General features: G+C 40.7%; 1 protein-coding gene across 1 annotated transcript in view; it reads left to right on the plus strand.

The window, feature by feature from the left end:
• LOC138299949 (cytochrome P450 2A3-like) overlaps window positions 1-23,793 on the plus strand; it is a 391,420-nt gene that overhangs the window by 334,360 nt on the left and 33,267 nt on the right. Inside the window, exon 8 of the mRNA XM_069238677.1 lies at window positions 11,871-12,012. Coding sequence (XP_069094778.1) covers window positions 11,871-12,012 — 142 coding nt within the window. The remainder of the gene's footprint in view (window positions 1-11,870; window positions 12,013-23,793) is intronic.

Here is a 23,793-nt window from a genome sequence, read left to right on the forward strand (position 1 = left end):
TGCAGCACTGATTGTGCCACCCATTTAAGTAGCCCCTTATCCATGTCTCAGGCCTGCCATTGCAAGGCCTCTTTGTGCAGTTTTACTGCCACTTCTACTTGGCATTTAAAAGTGTTTGCCAGGCCTAAACTCCTCTTATTCTACATATAAGTCACCCCTAAGGGAGGCCCTAGGTAACCCATAGGGCAGGGTGCTATGCAGGTAAACGGCAGGACATGTACACATGTGTTTTATATGTTCTGATAGTGAAGAACTCCTACATTTGTTTTCCACTACTGTGAGGCCTGCTCCTTTCACAGAGCAGCATGAGGTCTGATAAGATATACTTTTTGTGTGGTAGATTCTGATCTGAAAGGGGCAACCAGGTCATATTTAGTATGGCCAGATTGGTAATAGAGAATCCTGCTTATTGCTGAGGTTGGATTTTATATTACTATTTTAGAAATGCCACTTTTAGAAAGTGAGTATTTCTCTGCGCTTAAAAACCACTTGTGCCTTACAGCCTGTTTCCAATTAACATCTAGGCTGAGCTGGTTGACAGCTCCCTTGTGCATTTCACCCAGACAAACACAAACATAGGACACTCAGTCACACCTGCACTCATCAGCATATTGAATGGGTCTTCCTGGGCTGGAAGGGTGGAGGGCCTGACACTTACATTTCAAAGGCCAGTGGTCTTCCCTCACACAATGGACTGCCAAAACCCCTACTGGGATGCTGGCAGACAGGACTGCACTAAAAGGGGAACTTGTGCACTTCAAAACCACTCTTTGAAGTCTCCCCCACTTCAAAGGTATTTTTGGGTATATAAACTGGGTCTCTGACCCCAGCAACTCAGACGCTTATGGACCTGAACTCTGTAGGAAGACCTTCCTTGCTGCCCAAAGGACTCTCTGGACTGCTTTGGTGCAAAGAACTGTGCCTTGCTGTTGCCCTGCTGGCCTCTCACTGTGCTGGAAGTGCTCTGCTTTCCCCCCAACGTGCTCTCCAAGGGCTTGGATTGAGCTTGCCTCCTGTTCTGGGGTCTCAGGGACTAGATGGACCTCCATTGCTAGCTTTTTTGCAAGTGCACCAACTTCAGCGACTTTGGAATGACTTCAGTGACACCAGCAACGCTAAAGCCTGCTCCTGCTCAGTGGACCTCCCTGCACGCACTATGGCTTGCAATGCAAGTTTAAAGTCGCCGCAATTCCGCTGACATCACTCAGGGTCATCGCAACACTGCAGAGTCGACACATTACGTCCTGAATGACCCCCCTCGGTCACAAAGAACAGGTAGTGAAAGCTTCAGTTTCAGGCCTCTTGTGCACCGGTGTGCACAAGCAATGCCAACTAAAGAGACAAGGACTTACCTGGGTCTTCCCGGGGATCCTCCTCTCCTTGTCATCCAACGGCGACGACAAGTCCTTCTCTTCAGCTGCTGCCTCCCTCCTCTGCTCCGGTGCGTGCTGCAGCACCGGTTATGGATTGCACAGCGCAAGAGCAGACTGTCTGTGCTCACGCTGTGCAGCCCATACAGGGCTACAGCGTGCACCGGGTAAGCTCTGCTCTGCTAATGGGGCTAGCAGTGTTTTTGCACCAACTCCGTGCTCCAGGCAGAGCGCAGAATTCGAAAAACGTTGATAGCTCTGCCAGAGGAGCAGAACTCCCCACACTACTACCGAGATCTCTCTCCCTAGTACAAGACTTTGTAAGTGAAGGGGAATGTTCTATAAGTCAGGCACCTCTGGCCTATCCTAGGGTGCCACATCACCTCTCTGCCCCGTCTCAACCCTCCTACAGAGCATGCTGGTACAATTCAAGATAACATCACCCAGGAGTCAGTAGTCTCATCTCCTCTGGGGGCCTCTGCTCTGCTCCTCGCTGACATCAATGGGGCCTTTCTCACCAACACCTCAAGGGGAAACCACCTACTGTGTTGGTTCCAATTGTGTGGGCTTCCTCCTTTGTTCAGTGGGCTTTAGCTGGTCCAACCTGGGCAGTGTGATAGCTAATTGATGGATGCAGATCCTTGAACTCTACCCCTTTCCTGCTCAGGAGTTAAGTGAAACACTTTTAATTTCTCCCTTTGTGTGGGGTGACCTTTTTTCCAGCTGCTGAAGAAAAAGGTAGTTAACTTGGCACAAGCAGGGTAACAAAAGGCCTGGGCTCTGATCCTGAGCCCAGCCAGAGAAATATGGCAATCCTTGACAACATATAAGCTGTACAGGTATATTCTTGAAACTCTCATATTTGGATTTGGCATACAGATCCCACCCCCACTTCAATATGTCACTGTTCTCTGTAGGCCAAAAGGAAGCAAAATTGCACTCTAAGGCCATATTTTCCATAGATATAATCCACAAAATTCCTGCCACACTTCTGCTGATGAAAAGTCCTGACTCAAACAGAAAATCCTCTAGTGTATTTTCCCCTCAGGGTGGTTTCTGTGGGCTAAACGTTCGTGTCCACCACACTGCGAAGGTATTGTGGGTGATGTGAACATTTCATCTGCCGTACTTAAGCAGTTAAGAAGAAATACAAGAGGAAGCATTGTCCTTAACTGAATGTTGATTACCTAGAGCACAGATTTGGATTAGGCATAAGGTGCGTTTTTTTGCTGGAGTGCTTGTATTGCATGTTTTGCCTTGAGAGAAAGTTTATGCTCAACACAGCAGGAATGAGTTGGTTGTGGTGACAAGCGTTTGATCAATCTACATACCTGATCTGCATATTCCGAATTGTTTTAGCAAAGGCAGTAGACCTGACCTACTTAGTGTTAAAGCCAATATGCATTAAGGATTGGTTCTCATTGCCCTTTGTTAAAGATTGTAGGCAGGTATTTTATTACAACAAATCTCACAGATTCCCCTGGTAGAGTTATGGTGCTGGTTTCCTCTGTGACAAGCTCTTGGGGTAGAAAATATGCATTGTGAGAACTTTTGTTATGTTGTTTTAGGAAGACCTGTACATTATTTAGCAACTGTCATTTTGCAAATATTTCAAATGTTATGACCATATACCGATAGTTGTCTTGTGAGAAAGCCTATACAAATTACAGTAGGCCAGAGGCCATTTTATTATGAAAATCTATGACAAACACATTAGCGCTGACTTATTTATTGGAAAAATCATATGTTAATGCTAATTAGCCATAAGAATGGATTGTGATAACACTGTGTTAAATCCTGTAGACAGGCATTTCATTGCATGGGGTGTCAGAGATTACTTACCATTATTGTCCAGTTTTTTGTGCTAGCTTCCCTCTCTGACAAAGATTTGCACTTTGATAACCCTTGTCAAACTTCTTAGGGTAAATAGAGACTTGTTATCCCAGCTGATAACTTGTGAATATTTATATTTTTCTAACTGTTTGGCTGAGGGTTGCCTTGTGGGAAAGTGTGTGCAGAATTAAATGAGTTTGAGCTGGTTATGGTGACAAGCAAATGATCAAGGCTATATGCCTGATTGTTTCTTTAGGAAGTTTGTCAGATTTCTTTGCTATTTTTTTATAGTGCTAGTTTTACCTGAGCACTAGTTACATTCATTTGTTTTTAACATGTCAGGAATAAGGAATTTGTTCAAAATCACATGATGTTCAGCGACACTAAGGCTTGAAACTGGTTCCCGAGTTCCAAAGCCGGCAACTCAGGCCATAATGTTGCATCCTCTACCCCAGATGCTATAGGTCTTATCCCTTTATTATGAAATGTTATGACAATAGCAGTGAGCCTGGCTTATTTATGTTGAAAAGCATTGGTGGACAATCATTACACTATGTGAAAGGCAGAGGACAGATATTGTATTACATGGATTCTTATAGAATAGACTAATATTCAAGGAGTCCTGTGTTGGCTACCTCATTGATAAAACCATGAGGGTAAAAGATTTGCTGTCTGAGCATACGTTTTAGGGCTTCTTATGAGGGATTGTGCATTGTTTTGCCCACTCTAATTTTGCACCTATTTCTAATTGTATGCCTATAAACTTAATAGCTACCTTTTAGAAAAATGTATGCTCCGTATAGTAGGGCTGATTTGATTGAGAGCCCATGATAAATGATAATAAGATTTACTAGATCATTGAGAAAAATGATGTTACTGTAGTAAGCAATGAATCTGGTCTTGGCTACTTCTTTTGGCAAGTTCTAAGAGGACATGACTTGCACTGTGATCAACCTTTTAAAGCTGCTTAATAGGTCCTCCCAACTGTAACTGTCTGCCAGGTCACTGTAATAAAAATACATACAAAAATGTTTGTATATATGCAAACATGGAGGGTCTTTGAGTCAGCCCTCTTCTGTGTGTTTGAGTGACATACACATTCTGCTTTTCTCTGTGATGGGATGACAGCATACTTTATATGGCATTGGGTAGCTATTTCAGCCAGCTTTTACTTTATTGTTCTCTGAGTAAAAGTGTCTTGGCTGATGGCTGGTCCTTTAGTTTTCTTTTTTTCTTTTTATAGGTCTTCATTTATTTCTTCCATTCCTTTTTTCCCGCAGCTCCCCAGGCAGCCCTACCATGCTGCTCGCTTGCTACTGATTTCATCTGCAGTGTGCTGCCATTTCGGAATGGTATTTCCATACAGTATTTTTGTTTTACCATTTCAAGATAAATAGCTTGCTTTGTAGCATTACGTTGGTTGATGCTGGAGCACCCACTTAAGTCTTCTGTCCACCTCGAGTTCAGAAACCACCAGCACCCAGATGCCGCACCATCACTATTCTCACCTATTAAGGTTGACTGAATCTTTAGACTTAGTGACTGTTCTGCTTTCCTACTTTTCTCCTATTGGAGCTTACAAAACCTCTATGGAATACACTTCTGAGTTCAAAGAAGACCTTTATTGTTGTTAATTCTCCCCCGCCCACAAGTTCCTGAGAGACCAAATTAGTAGATTTCAAGCACACGTTTAAAAGTAGTCGCATCAATGAAAGCAAAATATATCACAGTACTTCTCAGTTGCAATGTACACAGCAAATATATAACATAACTGCAAAGCAAAGCATAAAAGTCAAATTCATCACCGTATGGGCAAGGCGGTAGAGCCTAACTCAGCTTCATTTTTCTGGGGTCTGCAAGTTGATGACTCCGGTCAACTGCGAGAAAGAGATTATCTACGGGAGACTGCCAACTGACGTCTAGCTCCAGCCTGAAGTCAAGCAGATTCAAATCGAACTCACTGTAGCCCAGAGTCATCCTTAAAAACAAACTCAGTGTGAGATCTGAACAACCTTGGAGAATGGCCAGTTTTCCTGAGCCATTCCGCTCTCAGATTGGATTGCGAGGTAAACACAAAATCTACGTGCTCTTATCAGCTAAGATTTGGTGTGAAGAAAACAGCTTGGTCCGTCTTGTGGAAAAACATAGCTTGGAAAAACACAGACATCTGCGATGTCTCAACTGCAATGTCTAACCCCACGTTAAAGCCAATAGGCAGCTAACCTAAATATCAAATGTAATGTCTAATGTCTTGTCAAAGCCAATGGGCAGCTAAACTGAATACAAAATGTAATGTCTAATATCATGTCAAAGCCAATAGGCAGCTGAACTGAATACAAAATATAATGGCTAATGCCATGTCAAAGCGAATAGGTGGCTAAACTGAATACAGAATGTAATGGCTAACTCCATGTTAAAGCCAATAGGCAGCTAAACTGGACAAAACATACAATGTGCTACTGGTGAACATTGAGCAACTAATGTGCGCAGTGGTGAAACACAAAGTCATTGGTCAAACACAATTAATAGCATCACATTCCACCCTATGACCAATGAATGTTTGTTTCACATACCTCTTATTTAAAAATAAATAAAAAAAAACATCAGCACAAAATAAAACATTATCAGCAAATCAGATTTGAATGATAAAAGCAATCACTGTAAAGCAATGGAAGTGGATTAACATATTGATCTCATAACCTTCCATATCAGATACATCTACACAGAAAAGACTGAAACTTATATACTCTGATTGAGATAATAGTGTCTCTAAAATAGCAATTTGATGTAGCATGAGTTCTACTCATGTAAAGGTGCACGGTCCACCTGAAAGGTTTGCTGGAAGGTAAGTGAAAGTCAGAGTTCCACACGAAAAAACACAGACAGTTAACTGTTAAGGTTGCTTAGTTCCAGTGGAAGAATGTAATTGAACAAGTTGAACTTGAACTGAAGGCGCCAGTTGCGCAAAATGGATCCATGGTGCTTGTACTTTACTCAGTCAGGTGCAGGTTGGGGGTTCGGTCCCTTCCCCGACCCCACACGCACACACCCGAAGGGAGACCACACAGCACCCTCATGGTCAGTGGTGAAACGTGGTAGGATCTGCAAAAGAAAAAAGTATGACTTTTCTTGCAAATAACATTTGTCATCTGAAATGTGCCCTTCCTCTTCCTTTCCCTGTTTTATAATCAGCAGGACGTTTTTGGGGCCCTTTGTTATGATTTCTGCAGGTTCTGGAAGGTCATCTGGGGCTTCAACCCACACCTCAGCACTGAGGTTTTTATCTGCTGCACCACACCTTCCCTTTCTTTGCACTGTCAGAAGGCTGGGGCAGACTCCTTCTTTACCAAACCTCCATTCACTGCACATTTGACAAGTTGGGCCATTCTGTCTCCAATTTGTATGAATGAATCAGATTATTTTCTAGTTATCAGCATAATTTTGATTTCTCCTTGGTAATCTGCAGCAATCACTCACCCTAAAACCTGATCAATTTGCCATATCTGTCCTGGTAACTTTCCTCTCCCCAATTGATCTTTGACTGTTTGTGGGACAGATTTCTCTTGTGCGTGCTGCACAGTTTTTTTCAAATCTAGGGGAATGTGTATCTCTCTCATCTCTGCCCACCTGTAAATGGCTTTTTCTCCCAGCTGTCCACATTTCTGGTGCACCCACTTAGCCATCCCCACCAGGTCAGAATTCTGGGTGGACACTTCTCTCTTTGAATTTTTTTCTTTAACATCTGGAAGGCAATTTAACCAGTTATGTACAAGCCATGTGGAAAACCAAACAGCTAAACCATTGGCAGTGAACCAAGAATCAGTGTAAAAATGACACATCTCATGCAGCTCTTGCTTTAAAGTCTGACACACATTGTACAACGCTGTTCCTTCTCCTGTGCTAAAAAACTGCTTTTCAGTCAATGAATCATTAGTCAAACAAACATGCTTTTTATCCTCAGGGGACACAAATTCAAATGGTGCACTCAATTTCACTGGTGACTCTTTTACCTGTGGTACTCCCTGCACCCTCTCCACATCCTGAAAAGGGGCTTGTGGCACCTGTTCATATAGGGCTACAGTGACTCTAGCCCTGTCTTGCAGGGGCACTCTTTTCTTCCCCTGTTCCTGATTTACATGTAAATCAGTGTTTCCCTCTTGCACTGCGCAGAAACCTAAAGTCTGAATTATTTCATTTGCCAAATTAAAAGCGCGCAGCTTTTAATTTTTTTTCCTAGTGACTTTATACCAAAGTGTTAAGATTTCACTCAGATGAGGGCTATACTGTTTCCAAAACGCTAAAATCATTTGTTTTACTTGTGCTAACGGTACCTCGTAAATCACATTCTGAGCTCTGTACTCCGTGTTATCAGTTAAGGGATGCACTTGAACTGCCAAAAAGCTCGGCACACGGAGGCTCAGACTGGCTCACAGCTGTCTTAACCCCCTCATTACTGGAAAGGGAAAAGGCAGATTCTTCAAAAACAGCAGTTTTATACCTTTCAGCATTATCTTGCATTAATGTGTTCTGGCTAATTTGCTCACATAAATTCTTATTTTTATGTTCTAAGTGCCTACATTTCTCCTGCATTTTTCTGTAAGCAGATAAAAGTATCCAAACCCTTCTGTCAAGAACAAAAGGAACATCATTGCTTTCAAAAGGCACATTTTCTAAATATGCTTTATCACAGCAAGAAAACATGTTTCTCACAGCACCATCAGGCAGTTAAACTTCACATGCATTTTCAAACATGGTTTGCCGTGCTTCTTGAATTCTCTAAACAACAAAAAACAATTACACTTTAAAATTGTGCACTAAAAAATCTCCAATTTGACTCTCAAAACTGCTGACTACGCCATAATGTTCTGCTTTCCTACTTATCTCCTATCGGAGCTTACAGAAACTCTCTGGAATGCACTTCTAAGATCAAAGAAGACCTTTATTGTTGTTAATTCTCCCCCACCCACAAGTTCCTGGGAGACAAAATTAGTAGATTTCAAGCACACGTTTAAAAGTAGTCACAGCAATTAAAGCAAAATATATCACAGTACTTATCAGTTGCAATGTACACAGCAAATATATAACATAACTGCAAAGCAAAGCATAAAGGTCAAATTCATCACCGTATGGGCAAAGCGGTAGGGCCTAACTCAGCTTCATCTTTCTGGGGTCTGCAAGTTGATGACTCCGGTCAACTGCGAGAAAGAGATTATTTACCCAAACGGGAGACTGGCAACTGACGTCTAGCTCCAGCCTGAAGTCAAGCAGATTCAAATCTAACTCACTGTAGCCCAGAGTCATCCTTAAAAGAAAAATCAGTGTGAGATCTGAACAACCTTGGAGAATGGGCAGTTCTACTGAGCCATTCCGCTCTCAGACTGGATTGCGAGGTAAACACAAAATCTACGTGCTCTTATCAGCTAAGGTCTGGTGTGAAGAAAACAGCTTGCTCCATCTTGTGGAAAAACATAGCTTGGAAAAAAACAGACATCTGCGATATCTCAACTGCAATGTCTAACCCCACGTTAAACCCAATAGGCAGCTAACCTAAATACCAAATGTAATGTCTAATGTCATGTCAAAGCCAATAGGCAGCTAAACTGAATACAAAATGTAATGTCTAATATCATGTTAAAGCCAATAGGCAGCTGAACTGAATACAAAATGTAATGGCTAATGCCATGTCAAAGCCAATAGGTGGCTAAACTGAATACAGAATGTAATGGCTAACTCCATGTTAAAGCCAATAGGCAGCTAAGCTGAAGAAAACATACAATGTGCTACTGGTGAACATTGAGCAACTAATATGTGCAGTGGTGATACACAAAGTCATTGGTCAAACACAATTAATAGCATCACAGTGATGAGTGTAGTAATCAGAATCATTCAATCACAAATCAATGGCATTATACCATAAACAGTTCTAGACACCATGAACAATTTAACACTAAATCAAACTCCAAACTGAATAAAGTTTCAAAGCTTTATTATAATCCCAAAATCAATGTCACATACATAATGTGCAAAACTACATTATAAGCGTACATGAAAACCATAGGCTGACCGAAACTGTCTGTAAAGATTTAACCTACTTCACATTAATACTGTTATACACTCAGAAAGAATAATAAAGCTCAACAACAACACAATATGCACATTATTGTTAGAGTTCAAATCAACTGATCATCAAAATACAGTTTAACATTCAATTTCAAATTTCAGAGCTGGGCCATTCCTATCACTAACATGAATTTGGACTAGCATGCGTGGGAATGGGCTAACACATACAGGCAAAAGCAAAAGTGAAGACAAAAATCATTTTTAAAAATCAGCTAGGACAACTCACTATAAAAATATGCTGGTGTAAGTACCTAACTGAAAATGAAACAAGAAACCATATTTAGTTATACCTCTCCTCATGGGACAGCATACAGCGATGATTCATCATTCCGGATGGCCACCTTCTTTCGGCATCAATTTTCAGCAGCATCAGTACATTGAAGAACACAAGCTGCACATAGGACCAATCAGCAGTTCAGAATTATTTGGGGATTTAATACTGAACTGCATAACAGAATATGGCAGTTAAACTAAGATTGTATCAGTCAGAAGACAGCTAAGGATTAAAGGGATTCAGAAGAAGCAAAGAGCAGCTGAAGATCTTAAGGACATTGGGACTGACTCAAACCTGCACCATCACATACAAACTTACTAGTTCCAATGTTTCTCACTAATTAGAAGTATGCACAATACATTCATTGGTCCTTCAGGTGGGTGCACTTCGGACCTCAGATTCAGCTTCCAATGGCTGCAAAGGGCACCATCAAATTTGCAACTATTCCAAAACTTCTCAGCAAAAGTGCATTGTCATCTGTATGATTTCACACATTTCCTAACAAAGTATTACATTCACAAATTATTTGTTATTTGAGATCCTTTCTCATGGCACACAATAAACTAAGCTAATACATTTCACATGAGAACTACTCGTTTCCTGTCTTGTTTGACGGCTAGAACAAATAATGCAACAATATTATTTCTAAAACATGTTTCTTGCTTTCAATGCAATAGGACATTAAACATCACATTAACAACCTAAGAAAAGAGAGGGGACACAATAAATAAGTGATTTTCCATTACTGCTGCAAAATTAATCTTTCAGGCCTAGTCAAGCTAAGAAGCCTCAATGCACATTAATACATTTAATACTTTAATAAACCTATTGCACACCTTACAATTCATACCAAATACACAAAGCAAAATATTTAATTGCAAACATTATTTATAACATGTTAGATCAAATTTACACATGAATCTATTTTTCTGCACACATGTAACACATTAATAAAATTAATTTTACTCACTATACGTATGATTAATTCATAGTCATTTAAGACTTTCAATATTAATTCACATTAGTACTTCATTTAACATAAGTGCAAAACTCTCATGTTAAACATAGTGTGTAATACTAATGGTGGCCACAGGGTTCGCCATCATTCACATGTGCACTTTTTATTAGTTATTTTCTCTGTTAGGTCTTTAAATGTAGGTTAATTCATCACCACTTGCTAACTTATATGCCACTAATATATTAATAAAATTTGATGTCTCTCACCGCTTCGCTTCACGTTTATTGAGACGTTACCTTGGAGTGGTATTTCGCAAAGTGGATCATTGTTTTTAGCTCCTAGATATTCCTCCACACTGTTTCTAGTTGTGGCATTTATGTTGGAAACTTAAAACAATGATAGACTCTTTACAGTACCTCTTCCATTATGTATTGGTAAGTAAGAGAATTCAACAATAAGTCAGTGGGTGGACGAATGGATGTTGATTTTTTTTTAAGAGCCGAAATTCTTCAGTGACTGAGGGACTCTTACGTTTGTAAGCTAGACAGTATTTGCATTGCCAATGCTTGTGTCACATTTATTTGCATTTTGAAAGATCAGTTGTATTTATACAATTGTATGAGTTTTTTTTAATGCTTAAACACAGCTTAAAGCAACCAAACCCTCTACAAAGTAAAGGGCTGCGGACTGATGCATGGTATTTACATAAAGGGTACAGAGTCATGGGCACATATGGGTATTGTAAAAAATTTAGGGGTCTTAATTTTCTTGGGAGGTGGATGAGTGGGCATGTTTAACACACACTGTGAGGATCCGACCAGTCTTGATAATGTTGATAAAGCCTATCAAAGCCTGACAGATACCATCTATGTGAGCGACAATGCACGAGGGGGACCTCCCCGCTTAGTTTGTTTAGGTACTTTAGCAAGAGTGCTTCAGAAAACTAAAATCACAGTTAGATTTACTTTAGTCTACTGTATAATGTAGTGTGCATGTGAGAGTGTTGGTGTGTGTGAGTGTATGTGTGTGTGTCTAACTCATTCACTCAAGAACGTAAAGAAACAGCTTGGTCATCAAATTCAAATAATTATAGGCACATTATGATAGATTTAATGGATATAGTATACTTCTTGCTGAAATTACAAGATGGTTTATAAAAAATTATACAAACGGCACAGATGAGAAAATTATGTCCCTTTAAACCTATATTAGCCAATGTTATTGACCAGACAGCCATCCCCAATACTTTACTGCAATTTGTTGAAATACGGCTAATACAAAGTTGTGAAAACAATATATTTTTCTTTCTTTTTAGGGCACAGAAGTCTGGGCTGTATTAGCTTCTGTCCTTCATGATCCGTCACACTTCACAGATCCAGAAAATTTCAACCCTATGCATTTCTTCGATGAAACTGGTAAAATAAAGAAGAATGATGCCTTCATTCCATTCTCTGCAGGTATATATTATCCAAATAAAATAAGTCAGATTCCACAAGATATGCTGTGGTTCAAAGGTACAGATGTATAAGCTCTGTTTCAGCCTGTTCCTGGCTACATCACTTTCGGCAGACTAGGTACATTTCCTGTGTGTCGTACTTATAAAACAGCTTGACATAATTTTAATTTATTTGCTACCCAGCCGTGTTATTGACTTTATTGGACATTGAGGGTGATGTAAAGTGTCACTCTGCTTAACATGTGTCACTACTGTTCCCCTGTCCAGATCTTGATGTTAGTGACATAGTTGGAAGCTGAACCGTAGTTGTGGATTAAAAGCATGTTAGCTGCACCCTAAACTGGGGAGACTCTCTTTTAGCTACCCTTGCTCAATCCATGCAACATCATAATCTGATCCCCGTACAAGCTATATAAGTGTTGTGCACTTGGATGTGCATTATCAATTGGTATATTGCTCATCATTCACTCACATGTTTGTATGTGGCCTCTGGTCTATTGATTGCCAATGAGATGGGTGTTGACTTTGCTGATAGGTATTTTCCTCCGTGTATGTTACTTTGCTGCTCATTTCTTCAGTGCCCTCAGGTGCTGATAGGGATATGGTTAGCTCAGACTAGGAAACGCTTAAGTGGATTAGAGACCTGATGTTTGTGTGTAAGTCCACTGGACTAAACCAGCTTGGGCAGGTCCGCTTGTGACTGGTAAGATACAACTAAGTTTGAGTTTTAGTACATTTTATATATTTGTGTACCGTTAATAATGTGTGCAAGTAGATTTGCTGTCAAATTTAAATGTAGACACAGACATGATGCTACTGTATTTGAAACAAATTTGCTAGGACTTCTCAAAGTGCCTTTATCTGGATATTGCTAACTAGGACACAGTTAGGCTTCAACACCATCTCATTCACAATGGATGTCTTATTCAGCGTGTTCACTGTGAAACACACAGTTGAGCAAAGTTATATTTGGTTATTTCCAACATGCACCCAGCAATGTTACTATTTCTTAAGGACCTTCTGCTAGCTCATTGTACTGCAGTCATTTACAATCATTTGCTGTTGTTCTTGTAACTAGTTTGTGCTGCTGTCCCCCGATTACATTAGCATAGAGAGTGCAGAATCAATATTCATGTAGTGGGAGAGTGTTTGAATGGTAAGGCAATATGACGTTTAATAGAAATAGAACTGTGCTCTGATTTGCTAAAAATGTAAATATTTTGCTCACACTATCATGATTTTGCATATGTTAATGCTTTCCTAGTTATTGAGTTTGTCCTTAATTAACTGTACTTTATTATGCTGTAAGGTGGCTTATTTTGGGGACACATTGCCTCCTGAAATTGAAGTTCAACACTGTCTCTGATTGATCCACCTATGGGCATGTTGTTGAGGTAATATTTTTAGGCAAACAATTGTGGTGTTCTCCACACCCACAATGTTTTGGTAGCAGATGGAGGTTGCAGGATAGGAGAACCTCCTTTTAGCTTCAGTAATTTCCTTTTTGCTTTGTCCCCAGTCTGGATCTGTCTGCAATCTTAAATCCACAACTGATTTTTCTAGAGGATTGTCCTTAGGGAATTCTCCTGATGAATTATTTTCAGAGTTCTGGATTTTCAGTTCTGTTCCTGACCAAACAAGATTGTTAGTATACATAGGACAGAATGATTCTTGTAATTGAGAGAGCTCTGATATGTTGATGTATGGCCTGTGTTATGTGTAGAGTATTATACTGCATGTGAAGTGTTTAGTTATGCAATGTTGATGCCTAGCTCAATTGGTAGTTTCATCACAGTTATTTTTATTTGCCTTCTTTGGTATTTGTGTCAAAGAAGTTTTGGATTTATTATTGGTTGATTTTGTAATTGGATTTGTGGAAATTCAAGATCTCGAGATATTATTGTTGGACTTCTCTGCAAAAAGACAGTGGCCCTCATTACGACCTTGGCAAGCGGCTGAAGCCGCCTGCAAAGATCGGACCGCCGGGCGGCCGCAGCCATTTGGAGATCCCAGCTGGGCAAGCGGGCGGAAACCTAGTTTCTGCCCGCCGGCCCAGCGGGGATCTCGGCCGTAACACAGGAGCCGGCTCCAAATGGAGCCGGTGGTGCTGCGGCCGTGCGACGGGTACAGTTGCACCCATCACACTTTTCACTGTCTGCATAGCAGACAGTGAAAAGCTGCACGGGGCCCTGTCAGGGGGCCCCTGCACTGCCCATGCCAATGGCATGGGCAGTGCAGGGGCCCCCAGGGGCCCCACGACTCCCCATACCGCCATCCTTTTCTTGGCGGTTCAAACCACCAGGAAAAGGCTGGCGGTAGGGGGACTCGTAATCCCCTGGGCAGCTCTGCAAGCAGCGCTGCCCTGGCGGATTAAAACCGCGGTCGAAATAGGCAGTATTGCCAGCCTGTTGCCGGTGCAATCGCCAAAACAGCCCTGGCAGTCTTTGACCGCCAGGGTTGTAATGAGGGCCAGTGTGTTTTAAGAGGTGCTATGATAGGGATTTTTCCTAACTAAAGAGTTTCCTTTCCAGGGTCTTCATTTCTATCTAGGTTAATGATACTTGATCCTTGGTGCACAGGAGTAGGTGCATTAGCCAGAGGTGGTTTACCACTGGAGGAGAGTCTGCTTTAGTGTGAATTGAGATTGACAAGTACTGCTGAGGTATTAGTCTCATTTCTATTGTTTGGGAGATTTATTTCATACTAGTTTGGTGATTCCCCCTATTTAGGTTGAACAGACAAGATGTATTTTGTTTATTTGTGTGTAAACATTGGGAAAGGTTGTGCAATAATTTTCCATACATGGTGAAGATGCAATGTAATTGGTTAATTGAGCAAGAAATTGCTATTGCGCTGCTAAGACATCATGACAGAGTTGTACTGTCATTGGTTGGTTGTTGTCAAAGTTGGGCTGTAATTTGCTTAGTTTTGGAATAGCCGTGCTGGCATTGGTTTTTGCTTGCGCTCTCGTTTTGTAAGGCTTTTGGATTATTGTGAGTGAGAATAATGGCCAGTGTTTTGAGAAACCCTAAAGTCACTAGAGTACCTGCTATGGAGGGATAAAAGATACCTACAGAGGGGTCACCTGCAAATGAAATGTTGATGATTATTGGGGTTTATGCATGCACCTCTGTTTGTGACTAACATGAATGCTTCTCCGGTCACAAGTACTTGCAATTTCATTTAAAGGGCACCTTTAACATTCATACGTTAGATTTTCTAAGGTAGACAATGAATGAGATAAATTAATTACCTAGACCCACACAATTTAAAACACTACACAAATGGGATCAGATGGCCACAGAGAAGGAGAGGCAGAGAATGAAAAAGTGGTTTAAGGGTTATGTTGAAAGGTGGATATGATATAAGGACAGTAAGTTTTCCCTATGACAGTTAACGAAACAGCATACAAAAAGAAGGTTGACGAGGGAGAGGGAAAGAAGCAGAGTCAAAAACGGAATTCAGATGAGGAGGATAACTTTTTTAATGATCTCTTGAAGTCTAGACCATAGCTAGATACTTTTAGCATTAAGAGACAGGTGCATGTCTACGCTGTACCTGATATGGGTGCAGCAGTAGAGGGTACCAGTGTGAAGACGCAAGGACTGACAGTGCTTGCAGTAGTCAGCGAGTACCCCACCTAAAAACTCATTGATAAATTTGCCAAGTAATAGTGGACATAAGATACCTGCCTCAACTCCAGTTTCTAATGACATGTCTACTCCATTATATGCTGTGTCTTGAAAAGAGGGAAATTAATATTGGACTTGTAAGGTTTGAATATGAAGACATTTTACAGAAAACAGTATATTTAATTTGATTGTTGTATTATAATCTTGATGAAATTAGATATTTAATCAGAGAAGCAGCAAGGGGTGTGAATGAAGCACATGCTAAACTTGAAGAATTAAGTGAAGAATATGAGGTGGCTACAAGCAGAACGAGGAATGTGAAGAGATATTATAAACCAGATTTAACTAAAGAGGTAATGAAAGAATTGGGTTTGGGGATTTTACCAGCTCACATTAAGGACTTAGTAGAGAAAATGAAAGACTGGGAAGATTTAAAGAAGTACAGAGAAAGTGGAAAATTAAAGTTATTACTAAAAGAAAGCTACAGAGACAGTAAAGGAAAGCAAATGTGATTGTTAGTGATTGAGAACCAAATACAGTGTCAGAATGTCCTCTGAGGCAAATGCATGGATGGAATTATCTGCATGCACCTTGGACTAGAGATTATCATTATGTATTTATGACTAATTTTTCAAAGCTGAGAGAGGAACCTGACAAATGGTACAAGAAGGTTCATATATTGGTGTCAATTCTGAAAATGGTTTGGACTATTTCGCCACGTTATTTCAGATTTGTTCTCCTAGTGATATATGGACTGAGTGTAAGGTTGCTTTTGCTTGGCTAACTGAGAAACCGGCTAGAGTCACAACAAATAATGCTCCAACTGAAATAATTGCTGACAAGTATAGAGCAGTGATTGACTAGTTGAAAAATAAGATGCCAGAGAATGAAGTGCATCGGGCAAAAATCATGAGAACTAAACAAGAGCTGAAGGAGCTGGTGCATGTTTATTATGAGAGGCTTCTGCAGATTTGTAGTCAATACAGCAGAGATGAAGACCCCCGAGAAAGAAGGTGTTAGTTGTTTCGATCAACTTTAAAAAAAAATTAATTCAAAGATAAAGTTTACTGAAAGAAAAAGTAAACAATAATATCATGTTACAATATAGTGAAACAACACAGTGCAATAAGTATATTAAGATATCTATAAATATTCTAATAAAATGCTTATATATACATTAAATGTAAGAATGAAAAGAGAGAAAAAAACTAAGGAAAGTAGAAACAAAGAGCATCTTATATATTGAAGAAAAGAGCTTACAAGAAATGTCAAAATCACAACACTGTAAAGCAAATTTGTTAAAGAAATAATGAAAGCAGATAAAACATTGGTACACAAATCTGTTAAATGAGTAGGGAGGTCAACGTGGATTAGATGCTTTTTCAGTTCAAAATTGGTTAGTATTTAAAGCACAGGAATCTAAGAAAATTGCTATTGGTGAACAAAGAATGTCTCTTTTCATATCAAGAGATACTGGGTTAGCATATGTTCTGTCTAACCTATAACTATGGGCCTCATAACGAGTTTGGCAGTCCTTGGAAAGCCAAACTTGTGGTGGTGGTTGGACCAATGCAATCCTTGCCGTCCAACCTCCAGATTACGATCCTGGCAGCTGGACTGCCGCCTTCGTCAGGATCAGGTATTCTGATGGGTTGACGGTCGTCAAAGTCATGGTCAGCCACAGCAGTGCTGAGTTTGTCACCATTATGGTGATCATGACCTTGCTTTCCATCAGACTTTCCATGGCGGGACCCTGCCATGAAATGTCTGGAGGAAAGGCAGTGTTGGGGACCACAGGGGGCTCCTTCACCAACCATGACCATGTTGTGGGTAGTGCAGGGGCCCCCCTGACAGCACCCTTGGAATGTACACTGTCTGCTATGGCAGATAGTACACATTCGAAGGGTGCTGTGTACAGTGGCATTGGCCTCGAATCCCTGATAGAGCTGAGGCCAATGCTGCCACACTGTTTCCACTGGGCTGACCGACAGAAATGTCAATATACTATGTTTCTGCTGATCAGCTCAGTGGAAACATAATACGATTGGGCTGAGGCCATCAAGTTGACGGCCACCTCATCCTCGCCATATTGGAGTTGTGGCGGTTCAGCCACACAACTCCTAATCAGAACCAATAAACAAATATAGTACCACCATTCTTGAAAAGATATATATAAAGAACATTTTCAAATTGTTTGCTATTTGTTTAAATGCAACTGCAATTGGTAGATCTACAATTTACACGTTGTTAGCACACCTTTTCCAATTATTCAGTATGGTTCATAAAAAACAAATTAGTAGATGTGAAAGATATGTGTGTATAAAATATAGAATTGATTTGTGTCCAAACTTTTAACCAGAATTGATAGGTGGGGGAGCATTTGAACAATACATGTTTCATATATGAGGAAGAGATGTTCGAAGACCAGCAGGATTGCGGGATGTTAGGATTAAATCTGTGCAAAGTAACTGGATAATAAATTGGTTATAAATGAAAAACTGAGTTTGAGTTGTGTTACCACCACAGGAAGTTTAAAGTTCTTGAGCCATATTTTATTCCACAAAGAAGAGGGCAAAGAGAAATATAACTCTGTTTCCCATTGCAATTACAATTTTGTTTTCTGTCTAACATCAGAGAGAGAAGTGAGATTACTATAGATACAGGATGCTGTAGGGTAGGTTGACAGCAATAATTGGAAAGTAGAAATGATAGATTTGGTGTTTAGAAGAATGAAATATGTTTGATAAGAATAAGGGAGTTTCCAATGTGATTGAGAAAAAAATCTGAAAATGTGATTTTGAACTATTTGATGCACCCATAATAAACCCTTAGCTCACCATGGTTTCCAAACAGTAGCTCTATTGCTGATTTTAATATGTTTATTTATTAAATTGAGGAGTGAAGAAATTGATCATTGACAGAAGAAGTAGAGATACATATCAGATGTAAAGGTCTACAATCATTTCTGAAGGTAGGCAGTGACTTGGAACAGGGACACTGAGTGAATGTTAAGAATTCTGAAAAGTAAAAGGGTTGAATAAAGAATCACTCTATATCTGCTGATAAGGGAGAATTATTTGTTTATTGATTTTCTTAGTACAAGCCAAATGCGTCACAAACAAAGCAGCATGATAAGATTGAAAATTAGGATGATTAACCCCCTTGGTTTTTATTACATTGTGAGCAACATAAACAATTTTTATTATCCATAAAAAGTAATTAAGGTAGCATTTGACTTTTTATGAATGAAGACAGAATTTTAATGATAATTGCAGAAAGGTAGAAAATAATTATATAGGTATATGTTTTGATAGAATCTAATCTTCCACTCCATGAGAGAAACAGTGGATTCAATCAAGACATGAGGTTGGATAAAATAGTAGGGCGAGTAGTACAATTAAGGGATGCTGTATCCTTTAAGGAGTTAGTAAAACAGAGACCTGGATATTTAATTTTTACTGGATTCCAAAGAAAGGCTGATGATACAAAGGTGCATTTAAAGCACAATTTACTAAGAGTGAGAATCTCACATTTATCAGAATTAGGTTTATAACCAGAAAGTCAGGCAAAAGCAGAAACTGTATCCTGACTCTAATGGTGCCCTCGGTACAGCTAACCAGTCCCAGGGCCTGTGCTCTGTGTAAAATCACTATGCAAATTAGGCTAATTATAATTGGCTAAGTCAACCTACCTATAAGTCCCTAGTATATGGTAGGGCATGTAGGCTTAGGGACCCTAGCATAGGTAGTGCACCCATAGGTGCAGTGCTGAGGTGCCCATTGTCATTGTAAAGGCAAGCCTACCTTTCTGGCTGCTTTTAAATTAAAGTTACATGCAAATTAGACTTTGGAATTAAAAGTAGTTCCAAAGTCTTAAACTACCTTTAGATAAAAGTCGCCCATATGGTGTGCCCTATGTGCCCCTAGGGCTGGGTACCATGCAACTATAAGCAGGGAACTTATAAAAATAGTTTTATAAGCCCTGGTGAGGTAAAACAGCCAAATGTGTTTTTCCCTCATTGTAGTGAATGGCCTCCATAGAGTCGACTGGGGAGACTTTATTTTAATTTATCAAGTCCCCTTAAGTGTCAGATACCTTACGTTTGGTATCAAATTAATTGTTATAATAAATCCCACAACTTACAATTGTTGGAGTTAATATAACTTTTTTCGGTAAATAGTTTAAAACTTTAACTGAAAAGTTGCCAATCTCAGCTCTGCAGTGTTTTGCTGGTTTGCTCTGATTGGCCAGCCTCTGGCCAGGCTGCCTTGATGAGGTGTGAAGTAGCCTGGCTCAACACAAAGAGAAGTGTCTGGGGGAGGAGATCTTACCTTAGCAGATGGGGAAGCAGGAAAGGGGAAGTCCTGCCAAACTGGTCTTCAAAGGCAGGAAAGGACATGTGGAGCAACTCAACACCTCCCTCACATCCTGCAAACCCAGACAATTAGGTGCCCCTCTGATTAGATTAGGAGAGGGTAGGAGAAGGGTGTGTTTAAGATTATTAGCCACACCAGTGGGTGGGCTCGGCCAGATGTAACCTCCAAAAATCACTTTCAGCCATGATGGATTTTTGAGGAATGTTGCTCCCTGGGATTAATTTTTGCCACACTTCCCAGGAAGTGGTCATCACAGGGGGAAGGACCCTGCACCTGATTGGAGAACCAGGGCCCCCCTGTTTTTCACCCATGAGCAAGGATAAAACTTGCAGACCTGTACCCACAACTCAGACCCCTACCAGGAAGAACTACAGGAGAAGAAGGACTGCCCTACTGGACCCCTGACCTGCACCGGGACACTGCACTCTGGAGGACTGCAGCAGCTGCACACTTGGGCTCCACCACAAGAAGGACTTTGCCTGGTTTCAACTGGTTCAAGGCGGGACTCCCTTTTTGCAAAAAAAGCTCCATAAATGGAACGACCTGCCGGAGCAACTCTAGCCAGCTTGCCACAACTGTGGCCCGGCTTGACTTGCAGGTTAGTCCCTGTGTAGAAAATTTTCAAAAAAGTGACCACGTCCGAACTTATGAAGTTGACCGTGACCTCCCAGGCAGTGTATCTGAAGAGGGCTCCAGGGATGTCGAATCAAGATTCAGGTTTGCCCCGGTCGAAGGATTTTCCTCTCGAAAAAACGACTGAATCCAAAGGTAAACATCTCCACATGGGCTCCCGCGACGTGTATCCGAGGAAGAGTTCCAGGAGGTCGGATTGGACTGACAACTTGGTCCTGCTGAAGAAAATCTCCAGAAAAACGACTAAATCCTAAGGTAAACTTTTGACCGAGGCCTCCCACAAGCTATAGCTGAGCAGGGCTCCATTGAGGTTGGCCTCAAATTTTGACTTTGCCCTGTTCAAGGTGCGGCCAGATGGCCAGATTGGTGCAATTTGTTTCTAAGCACAAAAAATTATTAATTCTTTAAAAATTCATATCTCCGGTTCCCCTTATCTAATTTTAATTTATTTTGGTGTCATTTTAAAGATACAAATACAATCTAGTTTTATAAATGGGTGTTGGATTTTTATTGTGTTTTGTGTTTTACTTATTTACTGCTTTGCGGTTTTTAAATGCTTTATACATTTGTCTCTCAAGTTAAGCCTTGTTGCTCGTTGCCAAGCTACCAAGGGTCGAGCTGGGTTTAATTTATTGAGGCCTAACTGGACCCAAGTAGAGGTTAGTGGCCTATTGCTAAGTGGAGGTACTTACCTGCTCTTACCAATAACTAATTTTCTAACACTATAAAATAGTGTTTAGAAGTCAAAAGTGTCAACTGCGACTATTTGGTCACGCTGCATTGGGTCACAGTCACAAAGTGAAGCAGATCACGATGGAGCGCAGGACGAATACTATTTCAGGTAAGTTCAGCTAAAGTTTTACCTTCTCATTTTAGTGCCAAGAGTCTCTTTGGAGTGAAGCGCCGACTGTCTGCTTCCTTTGGCATCTCTAACAAATAGTGCTTTCAGGACAGCAAACAGCTCAGCATGTTTTGCCATGATATGCTTTGGGTCATAGGGGTTAGATGTAAGGGCTGGCAATTGGCTGAAAACTAGGTCATACATTCTAGACACTTGAGTCCCTGAGTTCCTAAAAGTATCCCATTTGAAGGTACGTTGGTTACTTGTCACCACTAGAGGAGGCATGGCTCTTGCTCTGGATGATTGTCCCCATTGCTATAGAACCACCTCTCCCACTCTACCATAATACGGGAATGATCTCTGATACATTGCACTCCCACCCTAAGATCTTTAATCTCCTCCCAGATCCTTACTCCTATAAGCAAATAATTGATGAGGCTGCTATGGCTCCCTCTAAAAAAGGTAGGATTGGCTGGGCTCTCTGAGGGGAAGTGCCCATTACCTTGCCGTATGCTGAATGTCAACATTAGGTCTAGGACCTCCATTGCCCTAATACTAGACTTGGGCTGCTTCCTCATCGTTGAAAAGGGTGAGATTCCCCATATAGCATCCTCTACCTGCGGTAGCTCTGAAAAAAGGAAGTCTGGTTCTAAGAGCACATCAAAATCTCAACCTATGATAACAAAGTGTGAAGGTAGTGACTCTGCCACAAAAGCACTTAGAGAACTAATAGTTTTGTGGTTTGACTAGGAGACCCTGGCCTATTATAGAGGTTTACAAACACAAACAGGGGTCCCTGTTTTAACCTAAGTATGACAGCTGAGTGGACATGAAGTTCCTTCATTGGGCCCACCTGGGAATTTGTCATCCACGTAATGAGGCCCACTCCTGCTCTCCCTGCAGGATAGGGGCTTGCCTCATTACAAAAGTAGATATACCCCTGTCTGTGCACATTTGAAGTAGACCAAGTTTCCTTGAACAAACATACACTAAATCTATCTATAAACAAACCCTACTCTGCATCATCAATCTTGTTGCCGGCTACATTCCAGGTGATTGATGCAGGGTGAGAGGTGTCTGGAATCCCCAAGGTGCCTCCTGCGTTATCTGTCAGCATCCCCAGGGATTAGGGTTAAATCATATCTCTGTTCTTGGTTAAACCTTCATGTTTCTAAGTAAACATAATGTGCTGTGTTACACAATTGGTTTTATCAATGCTTGTTTTACCAATGCTTGTTTGCTAATGTGAGCAGCTGTAGACATGTGCTTCTAATTGGGTGTGGTGTAGACATGTGCTTCTAATTGGGTGTGGAACTAATCTACATGTGGAAACTCAACTGCTTTCCTGATTGGCTATAAATAGCAGAGTGAAGCATGCCTCCCTGCTTGGCTTTGTTTTGCTTCCTAATCTCAGCATCTGATTTGGCAGTCCAGCCCCTGCTGTCATCCTTGTATTCAGGACTTTTGAGGCAATTATTTTTTCTTTCCTGTACCAGCTGACACCAGGCATTCCTCCAGCACTCCGGAAAAGACTGCAGCTAAGTGACTAGTATTCTCCAGGGAGTTTGTTCTTTGAGCGCAGCGCTTTCCTAGATCTGCTAATGTGTTTCAGACCTCATATTTTGGCAGAGTGCTAATCTTGAAGAGACAAATGCATTTCTGAACATTCTACATAACAAAAAGTGACAGTGCAATTTTAAAAGAGCATTTACGTGACTTTCCTTTCTCTGACAGCATAACTCTTGAATTTAAATTGTGTCGTTCATGCCTGTGTTTCAGGTTTGAAGAATTTGCTTTTGAAGGGTTTTTCACACAAACAGTGAAAGCAAACCAAACTGTGCCACCCTAACTGTTTAAACCCAGAGTGGACATTTGTATTTCTTGGATTGTTTTTGTTCCTTTTAGTTTAATGCTATGCATGCAGGAAAGTTATACATGAGATAATTAATGCCCTTGTTTGTCTTTCTTGTACATGATAAGTGCAACCACAGTTCTAATTGTAGTGTGCAACAGTGAATCTCTGTGAAGCCAGCACTAGTGTCGCAGTACTTATTGTTATGGTACTCAGTTTGGGTTTTTGGTAATGCAGCGTTAGTAATTGTGCCAACAGTTATTATTATCCAAGAAAAATGCTAGAGCATCCCGGTGTTCTTCTACCGCTCCCGTACCCATATCAGAAAGAGAGATTCAGTTTCAAGGAAGTTGAGTGCACTAACTCTATTATCACTCTGTCAACAACAACCTGCTCCCCTGAAGATACAAGGTGCCTGGCTGGACCGGCAAGACGTGGCAGTGTTTTG

Source organism: Pleurodeles waltl, chromosome 6 (genome assembly GCF_031143425.1).
Source record: "Pleurodeles waltl isolate 20211129_DDA chromosome 6, aPleWal1.hap1.20221129, whole genome shotgun sequence".
Classification (NCBI taxonomy): domain Eukaryota; kingdom Metazoa; phylum Chordata; class Amphibia; order Caudata; family Salamandridae; genus Pleurodeles; species Pleurodeles waltl.